Source organism: Aquarana catesbeiana, linkage group LG11 (assembly GCF_042186555.1).
Source record: "Aquarana catesbeiana isolate 2022-GZ linkage group LG11, ASM4218655v1, whole genome shotgun sequence".
Lineage (NCBI taxonomy): Eukaryota > Metazoa > Chordata > Amphibia > Anura > Ranidae > Aquarana > Aquarana catesbeiana.
The window spans coordinates 44,198,939-44,214,308 of NC_133334.1; the positions used below are offsets into that span (position 1 = coordinate 44,198,939).

General features: G+C 41.5%; 1 protein-coding gene across 6 annotated transcripts in view; it reads right to left on the minus strand.

Moving 5' to 3' along the window:
* Positions 1 to 15,370, minus strand: part of ANO1 (anoctamin 1) — a 292,511-nt gene that overhangs the window by 146,305 nt on the left and 130,836 nt on the right. Inside the window, exon 1 of one of the 6 annotated variants that reach the window (XM_073604247.1) lies at positions 4,382 to 4,624. The exons of the other annotated variants lie outside the window; for them this stretch is intronic. Coding sequence (XP_073460348.1) covers positions 4,382 to 4,396 — 15 coding nt within the window. The 5' untranslated portion in view covers positions 4,397 to 4,624. Of the gene's footprint in view, positions 1 to 4,381; positions 4,625 to 15,370 lie in introns of those variants that run through there. 6 annotated transcript variants of the gene reach the window in all.

Consider the following 15,370-nt stretch of genomic DNA (forward strand, 5'->3'; position numbering starts at 1 on the left):
GAGAGAGCGCGAGATCATGAGAGAGAGCGCGAGATCATGAGAGAGAGCGCGAGATCATGAGAGAGAGCGCGAGATCATGAGAGAGAGCGCGAGATCATGAGAGAGAGCGCGAGATCATGAGAGAGAGCGCGAGATCATGAGAGAGAGCGCGAGATCATGAGAGAGAGCGCGAGATCATGAGAGAGAGAGCGCGAGATCATGAGAGAGAGAGAGATCATGAGAGAGAGAGATCATGAGAGAGAGAGAGAGCGAGATCATGAGAGAGAGAGCGAGATCATGAGAGAGAGAGCGAGATCATGAGAGAGAGAGGAGAGATCATGAGAGAGAGAGAGAGAGATCATGAGAGAGAGAGAGATCGAGAGAGAGAGAGAGAGAGAGAGAGAGAGAGAGAGAGAGAGAGAGAGAGAGAGAGAGAGAGAGAGCGCGAGATCATGAGAGAGAGAGAGAGAGCGCGAGATCATGAGAGAGAGAGAGAGAGAGCGCGAGATCATGAGAGAGAGAGAGCGAGATCATGAGAGAGAGAGAGCGAGATCATGAGAGAGAGAGAGAGCGAGAGCGAGAGCATGAGAGAGAGAGAGAGAGAGCGAGATCATGAGAGAGAGAGAGAGAGCGCGAGATCATGAGAGAGAGAGAGAGAGAGCGAGATCATGAGAGAGAGAGAGCGAGATCATGAGAGAGAGAGAGCGAGATCATGAGAGAGAGAGAGCGAGATCATGAGAGAGAGAGAGCGAGATCATGAGAGAGAGAGAGCGAGATCATGAGAGAGAGAGAGCGAGATCATGAGAGAGAGAGAGCGAGATCATGAGAGAGAGAGAGCGAGATCATGAGAGAGAGAGAGCGAGATCATGAGAGAGAGAGAGAGAGAGAGCGAGATCATGAGAGAGAGCGCGAGATCGAGAGCGAGATCATGAGAGAGAGCGAGATCTGTGTGAAAAAATATCCATACGAGTGGAGACCAGTAAAATCCAGAGATGTGTGTCAGTAGCATGCTGGGAAAACTTTCAGCAAAATCCTGGACAAATGAATCCTCACCTTACTGACAAACCATGATGTCATCGGGAGAAGCCAAGCAGTGGTCATGCTAAACCATTGCACCACAGATCATATCTACAGCTTTCGCAGACTCATTTAGAACCATTTTTGCAACACCTTTGTCAAACCACTGAAGAGTAGAATAGGAGGGAAAGCATAGGATGTTCTCAAGAGCTGATATACTGAGAACAGCTGCATCATAAAAGGTAAAAAACGGGAAGACTACTTCTGCCAGGTACATAGAGAAAGCCCAAGTTCAACTCTTTTTTAACATAACAATGAACTGGCTGCATCTGCCCTCTAGAAACCAGGAATAAATCTGGGTACACACCAAGTTGTTTTTACTCATTCAACCAGCAGGCTGATAGAAAAAAGAACTGGCGTATTCCTGCATCCACACAAGCAAGGTGAATGGTGGAATTCTTCTCACTTCTATTGTATTCGGACAGTGGGACTCAGAATTCACTGATCAGTGCTGCAACGGATAGCTGCTGATTGATGAAGGTTTTCCAGGAGAACCATTCAACAGATGCCGATCTAACGATTAGATTCCGTCGAACAGGGAAGGCCACACACAGACCGAAATTTGGCTGGTCCCTGCTGCACCGCCGAAATATCGATCAGTGTATACCCAGCTTAAGCCTGGGTTCACACTATTACGATGCGGGAACTAGCGCAATTCCAATGCGGGTTGTCAATACAAAGTTAATGACGCCCCCAAATCGATTCACAGATTGCAGTGCGAACTGTGAATTCAGACAGGAATCAAATCGCATGGGTGTGAACACCCAGGCTGCTGAAATACAGTTCAATATGAGCCTTACACCACCAACGCAAAGAAAATAAAGATAATGTTCCACAGAAAAACCACAAACAAATAAAGAGCTCTTCCCTTTAAATTAAACAATTCGGGGGAGAAAATGGGGGGGGCAGAGAGATTGGAAAGAGCTTGAGGGGGAAGCGACAAAGAGGCAGGAAGACTCACCTTCTATCCTTAACACCATCCTTTACCTCTAATGCCCCAAGAGAGTTTTTCACTCCAATAACCCCCCCTTCCCCAATCCAACCCATAACTGCTCAATTGCTTTGGTAATTCTAAGCTGAGGGAGAAAGAAAAGGAAAAAGAAAGAAAAGAAAAGAAAAAAAAAAAAAAAAAAGGAAGAAGGAGGAAAGAAAGTCTCTGTGTTACAAAATGATAATGAGAATTGTATCCTTGCAACGTGCGTCTTATCTATGGTGTCATTCTATGTTTCTTTAAGCAGCGACAGTAATATTGCAGCACAGCCCACGTTGTTCCGTTTCTGCCTCTGCCTTATGTTTTTGCCTGATAATACACAGAAAGAAGAAAAAAGTGCAAGTTTGAAAAATTTTGCTGCAATCCTATTAGAAAAATGAGAACTTGTTTCTTCCGCACAACTAGCCTGTGTTGCTGGTGCAAGCTGGAGCAGAACTACAAGTGCCAAGCATGTCATGTTGTGACTTTAGCTTGCTTAAAAACAACCAGTTTTTCTATTTCCCTTTAACATATTAAAGACAACCTGTCATAGAAGACTTACATGAGCGACCACTGGTGACTTTATTTTAGGCGGTACATGATTCAGCTTTGTCATACTGTTCTTATTACATAATGAATTACTCACCAACGAACGTGAATATCAACCCCAAAACTTAAAATGCATCATCTAGTTTTTGGTTGGTGGCTTGCTATGCACACAAAAAAAAGAAAAAAAAAAAAAAATATCCCTGGAGCATCAAAAATAAGTAAAAGTATACATTAGTAAGCAGATTTGAGCAAAGACCTCAGAGTTACTTATAGCAACTAGAGTTCAGCTTTGTTTGGAGTACCCAGAAAAAAGATTTAATGACACACTGGGGGTTATTTACGAAAGGCAAATCCACTTTGCACTACAAGTACACTTGGAAGTGCAGTCGCTGTAGATCTGAGGGGGACATGCAAGGAAAATAAAAAACAGCATTTTTGCTTGCACATGATTGGATGATAAAATCAGCAGAGCTTCCCCTCAGATCTACAGCGACTGCACTTCCAAGTGTACTTGTAGTGCAAAGTGGATTTGTCTTTAGTAAATTAACCCCATTGTTCTGTGGTTTTTACCTTTTTAACCACTTGCCGACCAGCCGCCGCAGTTGTACTGCGGCAGAATGACACAGCTGGACGAACCGACGTTATGTTAAGTCACTTCGCCCTGTGGCCACTAGGGGTGCGCGCACCAGCTGCTCGCCCCCAGAGCGAGTTTCCGGTTCTCTGAGGGGAGAAGAGACAGATCGTGTGTTCATACAGGGTATGAACAACGATCTGTCATCTCCCCTACACAGTCCCCTCCCCCGTTTAGTTAGAACACACACTAGGGAACACAATTAACCCCTTGATCACCCCCTAGTGTTAACCCTTTCCCTGTCAGTGACATTTTTACAGTAATCAATGCATTTTTATACCACTGATCGCTGTATAAAATGACAAATGGTCCCAAAATGTGTCAAAAGTGTCTGACGTGTCCGCCTTGATGTTGCAGTCCTGAAAAAAAAACAAAAAGAAAAAACAAAAAAAAAAAAAAAAATTTGCAGATCTCCACCATTACTAGTAAAAAAAAAATAAATAAAAATAATAATAATAATAATAATAATAATAATAATAATAATAATAATAATAAAAATGCCATAAAACTATTCCCTATTTTGTAGATGCTATAACTTTTGCGCAAACCAATCAATGTACGCTTATTGCGTTTTTTTTTTTAACCAAAAATATGTAGAAGAATACATATCGGCCTAAACTGAGGAAAAAAATTGTATTTTTTTTAATATATTTTTGGGGGATATTTATTATAGCAAAAAGTAAAAAATATTATGTTTTTTTCAAAATTGTCACTCTTTTTTTTGTTTATAGCGCAAAAAATAAAAACCGCAGGAGGTGATCAAATACCGCCAAAAGAAAGCTCTATTTGTGGGAAAAAAGGACCTCAAATTTTGTTTGGGTGCAAAGCCGCACAACCGCGCAATTGTCAGTTAAAGCAACGCAGTGCCGAATCGCAAAAAGTGCTCTGGTCTGGAAAGGGGTAAAATCTTCCGGGGCTGAAGCGGTTAAAACATAAAAAGCTGACTGCCTCCATTTCCAGTTAGAGGAATAGACGTCAACCAAAGCAAGTTCCAAATCAATGCAAAAATTAATGAAAAAAAAAATTAATAATAATAATAATAATAATTTAGGAGAAAACTGAAATGTACACAAAAAAGATGCTAAAATAGCGATACCTATTACTGATAAAAGTGCACAAATGAAAAGTCGATGAAAGTCAATAGACCAGCAGTGATAAGTATGGTGAATACTCACAGTTGCTGATACCATTGAGTCCTCCGTCCTCAGCTTGGTCTGCGTCTTGACTCCAGGGTGTGCAGTCTAGGCAGGTTGTGACTCTGGAAGTCCAACCACAGCTAGATCAGCCTGAAGTGGGTGTGCTTCAGCGTCACCCAACACCTCTCATAAACCCAAACCGTTTACTCATACTACAGACATGTTACACAAAAATTCACTGTGAACATAAACTATGCACTGTGCAGACAGGCAGGTCTCCTGGCTCCTTGTGTGACATGCACTCTGATAACATCACACACCTTCTAATGAGGCATTTACACATACCAGCCTGGCCTGAGCACCCTCAAAGGAATGGTCAGGCACTGCCATCTACTGCACTGAGTAGCCCCTGACCCCTTAGTGCTGTCATTATTTGGTGTAAAAGTCAGACATGCTCAGACTTGATGGAATTATAGTGCTTTTGCCTATTTTTTTTTTCTTCTTATAATGTTTAAACAAAAGTTATCATGTAACATACATGAGTACAATACTGAGTACAAATATTTCATATTTATGACTTACAGCAAGCAGTTGGCATGTAAGGCAATCGTGTCATCCAAGCTCCAGGCTGTCATACTGACACTAAACTCCAGGCTGACACTACCAGTGTCAGGATGTCACTCACACTCACATTATAAAGTCGTAGATCATCACCGCCATAGGCCGTCGGCACTATAACTTTCACGCAAACCAATCAATATACACTTACTGGGATTTTATTGTTATTTTTTTTTTTTTTTTATATCAAAAACACGTAGGAGAACACCTTTTGGACAAAATTTATTAAGAAATTTTATCTTTAAAATATTTTTATTGGATACATTTTCTAGCAGAAAGTAAAAAAAAAAAAAAAATAGAAGGTTTTTGTTTTTTTTGTTTTTTCACAATTTTCAGTCTTTTTGCATTTATATAGCAAAAAAAAAAAAAAAAATACATACATACATACATACATACATACATACATATTTTGTTTAGGTAGCGCGCAATCACAAGTTAACTACTTGCTACCCAGGCCAATTCTGACACTTCTCTCCTACATGTAAAAATCATATTTTTTTTTTTTGCTAGAAAATTACTCAGAATAATAATATTATAGATGATGTTACGCCGAGTAAATAGATATCCAACATGTCATGCTTTGAAATTGCGCACACTAGTGGAATGGCGCCAAACTTCGGAACTTAAAAATCCCCATAGGCGATGCTTTAAAATTGTTTACAGGTTACCTGTTTATAGAGTTACAAAGGAGGTCTAGCACTAGAATTATTGCTCTCACTCCAACGTTCACGTACCTCACATGTGTGGTTTGAACATCGTTTACATATGTGGGCGCGACCTACGTATGCGTTCGCTTCTGCACGCGAGAACATGGGGACAGGGGCTCTTACAATTTTTATTTATTTTTGTTTATTTAACTTTTATTTTTCTATTTTGACACTTTTTAAACTTTTTTTTTAATCACTTTTATTCCTATTACACGGAATGTAAACATCCCTTGTAATAGAAATAGCGTGACAGGTCCTCTTTACAGTGAGATCTGGAGTCAATAAGTCCTCACATCTCGCCTCTAGGCTGGGAAGCCTGAAAAAATAAAAAAATAAGAGATAAAAAAACCAAAGAACGATCCTGGCTTCCCAGCTGAGGCAGCAGCATTTTTTCAAATGCAGAGGCCGGACGTGACGTCATAACATCGCGCCCACCTCCGAGAGATCATAGAGACGTCCGGGGGCCATCTGGTCAACTTCCAGCATGGACCAATTCCTTCTCCCTCTCGCCGATCGTACGAAACCCGTCCCCTCCTGCTGCCTGTAATGATCAAGCCAGTAGGATTGTTCTTACGGTGTAGGGAATCACCGGCTCTAAAAGAAGATATCTGAATGATGCCTGCAGCTTCAGGCATCAGATATCCCCACTCAAAGTCGACAACGTCATATGACATTGTTGGGCGGGAAGTGGTTAAAGTAGTGCAGTGCCGAATAGCAGTAATAGGTTTTGGGGAAGGGGTAGACCCTTAGATTGGAACAGGGTTCCCCTTTAGGGAGATTCATCCCTCTTTGTCTCTGCTGACCATGGTCACTGGGAAAGAAAGTGAAGGGATGATCCAAATTTTAGAGCGGACTCCAGAACAGTGTTACCAACCTACCAGATTGAAATTTACTGACACAACACCCAAAATTTACTGGCACGGCCACGTTTTTTACTGGCATTTCCAAAACTTACAAGATTACAATTTTAAGTGCAAATTAGAGTATTTAGGCTACAAATACAATATGCAATTAGCAATATGATTTAAGGTAGATAATAAAGCAAAAAACATATCCTATTTTATTTTTGATATAGTAAGTAAATAGCTCAGGGACCGGCCTCAGGAGGGTAAGAAATTAGAATGGGCGGCACACACACATAAAATTCACTCTCACAGTGACACTGACAGCAGTGTGCAGCAGCACAGATGATGATGACACCTCACTGACGCAACACGTCCCCTCCTGAGTCCCAGTGACATTCTCTCTCCAAGCCAAGCGGTCCCTCCAGTCCACTCCAGTCCAAACAGCACTGACGGTCCTGATCCCAGCCTGCCTTGCTCCCATACCACAGACCCGCACACAAGGCTCTGGCCGCTCTGCTTGGCTCCATTGCACCATGACATCACAGGACATGCTCAGGCACTGCCTCTGCCAGAGCCGATCACACTGTAGCAGGCACTGGGATGGTCCCAGCCGACTCCGGACCAAGCCGAGGGTCACAGTAATATTTTTTTACTGGCAACATTAAACTTTTACTGGCATTTACTGGCAGGAGAAAATTGACTGTTTTTTACTGGCTGCCAGTAAAAATACTGACGGTTGGCAACACTGCTCCAGATTAAGAGGTTAGAGGAAAACCTCTAACAGGGACACCTGGAATTCCCTTCACTTTGGGAGATTTACTCCATCTTACTGATGCATCTGGGACAAGAAGAAGTGAAGAGAAAATTCCCCAAATAGTACACAGATAACACAAAATAAACTAACAATAGGTTTTAGCATTCCCTACTCTATCTCAAACAAAAAAGTTTTGGCTATACACTTTACACAAGCTACTACCAGGCATCAGCACTACTTGGGCCCCAATTCACACCTGATCGCAGCATTTTCAGGCAGAAAGTCGCGCGATTTTTGCCAAGATTTTGTACAGGTCAAAAGGTCACTAATGTAAAAAGCAGAAAAATGCCCAAATCTGCCTAAAAAAAAAAAAAAAGTTCCAGAACTTGTTTGAGCTTCAGGCGTTTTGGAGTGGAGGTGTGAACCATCTCCATAGAGAAGAATAGATTTTTTCCTCTCCAGCGTAACAGCCTACAGAAGCCTGAGCAACTTGTTTAAAATGACAGTCAACACTCCCATTAAAGAAATTATATGGTAACAGCATACACTTTCATTTTAGAACATCAGCATTGTAATAGCATTACAAATAAGACTTAAAGTGGTTGTACACCCTGTACAATCACTTTTACCTACAGGTAAGCCTATATTAAGGCTCACCTGTAGGTGCTGGAAATATCTCCTAAACCTCCACGGTTTAGGAGATATTTACAATAAAGCCGTGCGCCAATGTCTACGGCGCATGCGCACTTTAGAAAGGGCAGATTGTGATATTTCTAAAGGGGGTCATGCTGCGAGTGACATCACGCGACTCCGGACAGTCACAGAGCCGGAGTTCGCGGCCCCGGAAGGAAGAGGGGTGAAGATGGACGCTCGCCGCTAGTGGGGACAACGGAGACATCGCAGGCTTCAGTTTCAGGTAAGTGACACAAAACGGGCTACTATGCGATGCATAGTAGCCCATTAGGCTTTACCTTTGCAGGGAAAAAAAGAGGAAGTAAAACCCACCAGGACCCACTCTTAACCACTTCAGCCACGGAAGATTTGGCTGCTGAATGACCAGGCCATTTTTTGCGATTTGGCACTGCATTGCTTTAACTGACAATTGTGCAGTCGTGTGACTTTGCACCCAAACAAAATTGATGTCCTTTTTTTTTTCCGCACAAATAGAGCTTTCTTTTGGTGGTATTTGATCATCTCTGCGCTATAAACAAAAAAAGAGCGACAATTTTGAAAAAACAAACAAACAAAAAAAAAAAAAAAAAAAAAAACTGCACTATATTTTGTACTTTTTGCTATAATAAACATCCCCATTTTTTTTTTTTTTTTTTTTTTAAAAAGACAATTTTCTCAGCTTGGGCCGATATATTCTTCTACATATTTTTGGTAATAAAAATTGCAATAAGCGTATATTGATTGCTTTGCGCAAAAGTTATAGCGTCTACAAAATAGGGGATTTATAGCATTTTTTAAAATTATTATTATTATATTTACTAGTAATGGCGGCGATCTGCGATTTTTATCGTGACTGCGACATTATGGCAGACACATCGGACAATTTTGACACATAAATCAAAAAGGTGCAGCGCTAAAATCAATAAAACAACCATAGAGAATTTATAAAAGTACTAAAATCCCAGGGGAAGGAAATAACAAAGTGATAAAACTAAAATAGATAAAGAGCACAAAGAATGTCCAAATGTAAAATGTCCAAATATGAAGACATGAATCCACCAGGCAAACGTGATGATCACAGCAAACATGTGTGGCTGATAATGGAACCCTTCACCATGAACCAAATGGCCTCTCACCTAGCAGTCAGGAGCTGGCGCTGACGGAGCTGTTCACTTTAATAGAGGCGATTCATAAGAAAACTGATTGGACACAGAGTGGTTGGATAGGTAGGGGTCTCCTCCTATTATTAAGCTTTGGTAAATCTAAGCTTAATAATAGGAGGAGACCCCTACCTATCCAACCACTCTGTGTCCAATCAGTTTTCTTATGAATCGCCTCTATTAAAGTGAACAGCTCCGTCAGCGCCAGCTCCTGACTGCTAGGTGAGAGGCCATTTGGTTCATGGTGAAGGGTTCCATTATCAGCCACACATGTTTGCTGTGATCATCACGTTTGCCTGGTGGATTCATGTCTTCATATTTGGACATTTTACATTTGGACATTCTTTGTGCTCTTTATCTATTTTAGTTTTATCACTTTGTTATTTCCTTCCCCTGGGATTTTAGTACTTTTGTAAATTCTCTATGGTTGTTTTATTGATTTTAGCGCTGCACCTTTTTGATTTATTTGTTTAGAGGGATTTGACCGTTTGACCCTGGTGTTCAGCTGCTTCCAGTTTTTTTGTCATACGTGCGCTGATATATATTTTCATATTCAATTTTGACACGTTTGGAACCACTGGCATTTATACAGCGATCAGTGCTATGGAAAATGCACTGATTACTGTAAAAATGTCAATGACAGTGAAGGGGTTAACACTAGGGGGCGATCAAGGGGTTAACTGTGTTCCCTGCTAAGTGTTTCTAACTGAAGGGGGATGGGACTTGCTAGGGGAAGAGATAGATTGGTGTTCATACTTTGTATGAACACACGATCTGTCTCTTCTCCCCTCAGAAAAACGGGGATCTGTGTTTACACACAGAGATCCCGGTTCTCGCCGTGTCACAAGCGATCTCGGGAGCCTGGCAGTCATCATGCCCGCTGGGCACTCGCATCGGCTGTGGGGGCGAGCAGTGGGCGGTGCGCCCCTAGTGGTCACAAATAGAAGCGACGTAACATGACGGCGATTCACGCAGCCGAGCCATGTTGCCGCAGTACAACTGCGGCGGCTGGTCGGCAAGCGGTTAAGCAACATAAGACACCAAGTATGTACACATTGGTAACATCCAACACAAGCACAGTAGATATTAAAAGTGGCTATTTCCATTCACCAAGGGCAATGCTAACTTGCTATATAGGATCACAAACCTGATTAACCTCTTTGATGTTGTAGTGTAACCCAAAATGTTTTTGCAGACCCCTTAAGATAAGGCACCGAGCACCGACTGTGCAGTCCCAGAATCACACTACAAATTCAGTAGTCTAAAGGTTCTGCAAAAGCAGTTCTTTGGACCCGTCCTGACCCATAGGCAGCAGAACCACTTTTATAAACCGCAGTTGAATAGCATGTTTGCAGCGCCTAAGAAATTAAATTAATATAAATGCGATCTAATACAAATCAAAAGTGCATATCTAGAGAGTACACCCAGTGAAAAAATGCAAAAGCATAATAGTTAAAAACCCATGGCTAAATGAAAGAGTGTAAATAGTAATCAAACTAAATGTAGTCACAACGATAGACTGGTAAGAAAGTCTCTGTAATAGAGATCATCCAAATACAAGCGCTGTGACATCCACCACCTTCTCCAATGGAGAGGCGATCTTCCAATGTCCACACAACACCACCTAATAATTTTACCACTCATCAGGAAAAAAAAAAAAAAGGGCTGTAGTACACAGCAAAAAAAAAAAAAAAATAAATAAATAAATTATATATATATAAATATTTATTTATTTTAAATATTATTTTTTAACAGTGCATAAAAGTAGTCTGTTTTTGAAGTGATATGTAAAGATAAAGTCCCAAAGTTATTGGATACTCTTGGTAACCAGAAGACTGGAAAATTAAAAGCGGGCGGCCAATTTATAAGTGTGGACCATCATCTGGTGATACAAAACACGTGGGTCTCTTTTCAATGTACATCAATCAGTCCTTTTTGGAAGAAACCTAAACATTCATTTGTGCCACTACGTTTCTTTTACTCTGCTAAGCTTAAAATACCACTAAAGGCAAAACTTTTTTTTTTAGTTTTGGATAGAGTGGAGATGGATTATAACACTTGCCAGTTTTTTTTTTTTTTTTTTTATTGTGCCCCCCCCCCCCCATTAAGGAGATTCACTCTGTCCTGTTTACCATTTTCATTGAAAGTAAAAGAAAATCCCCAAAATTGTGGGTTTTCCCAAGAAAAGTAATTGAGGGGAAACCTTTCAATGGGGACACTAGCTCTGATGACCTGGGGGTCCCCAAGGGATTCCATTAATTTGCAGGGGTTTCCTCTCACTTCCTGTTTTGCCTATGAGACAGGAAGTTAAGGGAAATCTCCCCAATGGGACACAGATGGCAAACAAACTGACAGGGATTATAACCTCCTTCCCTTCATCCATCCAAAAGGAACAAAAAAAAACATTTTTAGGATTGAACCATGCACCAAACTTGCCGAGCTCACTCGCTTTTCCACACAGTGTATAATGCTGCGCTGATATATTTTATTATTACTTACTTGTGCTAACCCAATCTTCTTAGGTGGATTCCTTGGGGTTGCGGGCAGTGGAGACTCGTATACACATAGTTCAACGTCTGTTGCGGCCATTTTAAAATGAACTCTGGATACTAGTTACATGCAATGCACCCAGAATTCCAAATGTAGCTGTACACCTCCCAATAAACCAATCAGGATAGGACAATGATCCTGAGACACTATATCAGCCTCTTATTACTGAATCCACACATCCTATAAAATCTCTCCTCCAAACCCTCAAAGACAAGAAAAAACATAGGAGGAAACCATTACACCCATCATTCTGCTGATCACATGATCAACTTGCTCATAGGTTACCTCTAAAGCCAGAGAGATCATCGTTACCTGGAATTGGAGTCAGCCTGAGAGCACAGGGGAGATTCACCAGTATATGGCCAAAGAGACGCAGTATGAGGCTGGGATCACACCTGCAATAGCAGGAGATTTTGACCGCCTCTCTATGGAGCCGGTTCACACATCTCCGCTGCGATTTGCACAAAAACGCTGTGCGTCTTTTGGTCAGTTTCAGGTCTGAATTCAGCCCAAACTTTGAGCTGAAATCGTACCTGAAATGGTGAACCGACGCGCACCGGACCCCTGCTGTGAGCCGCATGTGGCTCATATGTAAAGCCTGAGGCTGTGTTGCATTAATTTGAATGGGGTGTCTAAGGCTCTATTTCCACTACTGCGAGTTGTTGTGCGACTTGACACAAGTCAAAGCCCATGTATTTGAATGGCCCCCGTTCTAATTGGTGCGACTCAAGTCGCAGCGACTCCAAAAAAGGTTCTTGCACTACTTTGTTCCTACTTCGGTGCGACTTGTTCTCACACGGCTTTCCCCGGTCGCATGACATCGCAACACAAATCGCATAGCAAAGTATAAATCGCGCAACTTTGGGGACGCAATAGTGGAAACATAGCCTGAGACCTGGTTCATACCTATGCGTTTTTTTTTTTGGTGCATTTTGCAGAAACGTACTACAGTTCTTTTAACATGGTTTCCTATGGGGCACGTTCACATCTATGCTTTTTTCAGCCGCTGCATTTTTGGAAAGGGACAGGGACTTTTGTAAATGCAAAACTGTGCTTTTTTGGTTCAATAGACTTCAATGGAGAAGCTGCAGAAAAGCATGTAGTGCGTTTTTGCCACAATTTGGGTTTTGCATTTTTTAACCGCTTCAGCCCCGGAAGATTTTACTCCCTTCCTGACCAGAGCACTTTTTGCGATTCGGCACTGCGTCGCTTTAACTGACAATTGCGCGGTCGTGCGACGTTGCACCCAAACAAAATTGACGTCCTTTTTTTCCCACAAATAGAGCTTTTGTTTGGTGGTATTTGATCACCTCTGCTTTTTTAATTTTTTTTTCGCTATAAACAAAAAAAGTTTCAATTTTGAAAAAAACACATTATTCTTTACTTTTTGCTATAATAAATATCCCCCAAAAATATATAACAAAACATTTTTTTTTTGTAATGCAGCATGTAATTCTATATGCTGCAAGGTGTTACAGAGTGTCAGAGCATGCTGTGCAAAAATACAACAGGTCAAATATTTTTTGGGTGCACAATAAACTCTGCATGTTGGTGTGAACTGAGGCTGTAGGAGATAAGGCAAATTGCCTTGTTCTTGCACCGGGACTGCGTTCCTGAGCCCAATGCTGCTGATGTGAACCAGTCCTAAGAATGAACAGCACCACAGTACACTAATGTACAAAACGCGTGCATTACTGCAGTTTAAAGCCTCGTACACCCGATCGAATTTTCGTCTAGGAATTGTGTGATGACAGACTGTTTGCCTAAAATCCGACCATTAGTACGCTCCATCAGACAACTGTTGGCCAACTGTCCGCCAACAAATGTTGGATGACAGGCTAGAAAATTTTTCGGCGGATAACGGTCTGTTGTCAGATTTTTGTATCGTGTGTACACAAGTCCGTCACACAAAAGTCCAAAGTACAAACATGCATGCTCGGAATCAATGCTCACCAAACACGACATTAGCAGAAGGTGCCCAAAGGGTGGCGCTCAAGAGCTGAAATTCCACGTAGTACGTCACTACGTTCGTGTTTGTTGGCCGACAATTGTGTACCGTTTGTTTGCACGACAAGTTCACGGCACACGCCCTTCAGACAAAAGTTTGGGGCTTTGTCTGCGACAGTGTGAACCCAACCTGAAGGTAATTACATCATGATGAGCAGTGCACCCATAAGACCATGGGATTGAACTACTAAAAGCAAAAAGAAATATTCACTTACCATAGATGACATGCATCATCCAATCATGTACAATCACAAACAAATTTTTTTTTTTCTTTTCCTTGCATATGGTTGGATATTAGGCTTTGTTCATATAAGCATACACCCATGCAAAGTTTGCCAACATGGAATGCACAGGTGTTCCCTGCATCCGTGTACGGGCAGTGCCATTCATGTCTATGGGTGCAAGGGTAGTGACGGAAACCTTGTGGAGGAAGACAACTTGCCCACATCCCTGTAATACTATACAGTAGAAAATTGTTTACCTCTAATGAGACTTTATAAGGCAAGAGTCTTCAAACAATATATCAAAAACGTATATAATTTTATTTATCAAAATTTAAAAAAGTGACAAAATTTGAATAAAATGAGTGAATGCCAACATTCAAATGGTCATAACAAGGAAAATATACATATCTGTTAACAGTAACACAACAGATAACCCCACATAGATTGTTCCAGCAAGGCTGCACAACGAAAGCCCGACGCGTTTCGAGGTTATGAAAGTTCTTCTTCAGGTACATGCCGGTACAGGCGTCGGACTGGTCGTGCAGCTTTGTCATCCCTAAGCTATCGCATGCCGAGGTGTCTATCCTCTTTTCGGTGTGCGACTTTGTCGCACGAAAGGATTCAATTTTCATTTTCAATCAGATAACGACTTAGGTGATCCTATACTATTATTATTATTATTATTATACAGGATTTATATAGCGCCAACAGTTTACGTAGCGCTTTACAACTTGGGGGTAGACAGTACAAATACAATACACTTTGATACAGTAGGAATCAGAGGGCCCTGCTCCTTAGAGCTTACAATCTAAGAGTACTAGGAGTGATTCACTGCCCACACAACTTACAGGCGATAGCTATTATTCATGATAGCTGATATCAAGTGGTGTCACTTCGCAAGTGGTAGGACGCCCTTTGTGTCCTGTTCTTGGGCTGTGGACCTATGCGGACTTCCTTGATGACAGCATTGGCTCATGTGACCGATCCCTGCCGGCAAACCATTCTGTCCCATCTTCTTTTTAAAGCTGGATGCTATTCAATGTTGGTTTAGGAGTAACATGACAAACACTTACCTCACCATCAGCCCCTGAAGAAGAGGTTTCAACTTTCATAACCTCGAAACGCGTCGGACTTTCGTTGTGCAGCCTTGCTGGAACAATCTATGTGGGGTTATCTGTTGTGTTACTGTTAACAGATATGTATATTTTCCTTGTTATGACCATTTGAATGTTGGCATCCACTCATCTTATTCAAATTTTGTCACTTTTTTAACTTTTGATAAATAAAATTGTTACGTTTTTGATATATTGTTTGAAGACTCTTGCCTTATAAAGTCCCATTAGAGGTGAACAATTTTCTACTTCATGTCTATGGGGCGCAGCTGCTTCAGGGACACAACCACTGTTCCCAATCTGACATCTGTGTGGGTGCGGATGATACCCCCAAACATAAACAGTGTGAATTCATGGACAAGCACCCAAACAGATGTTA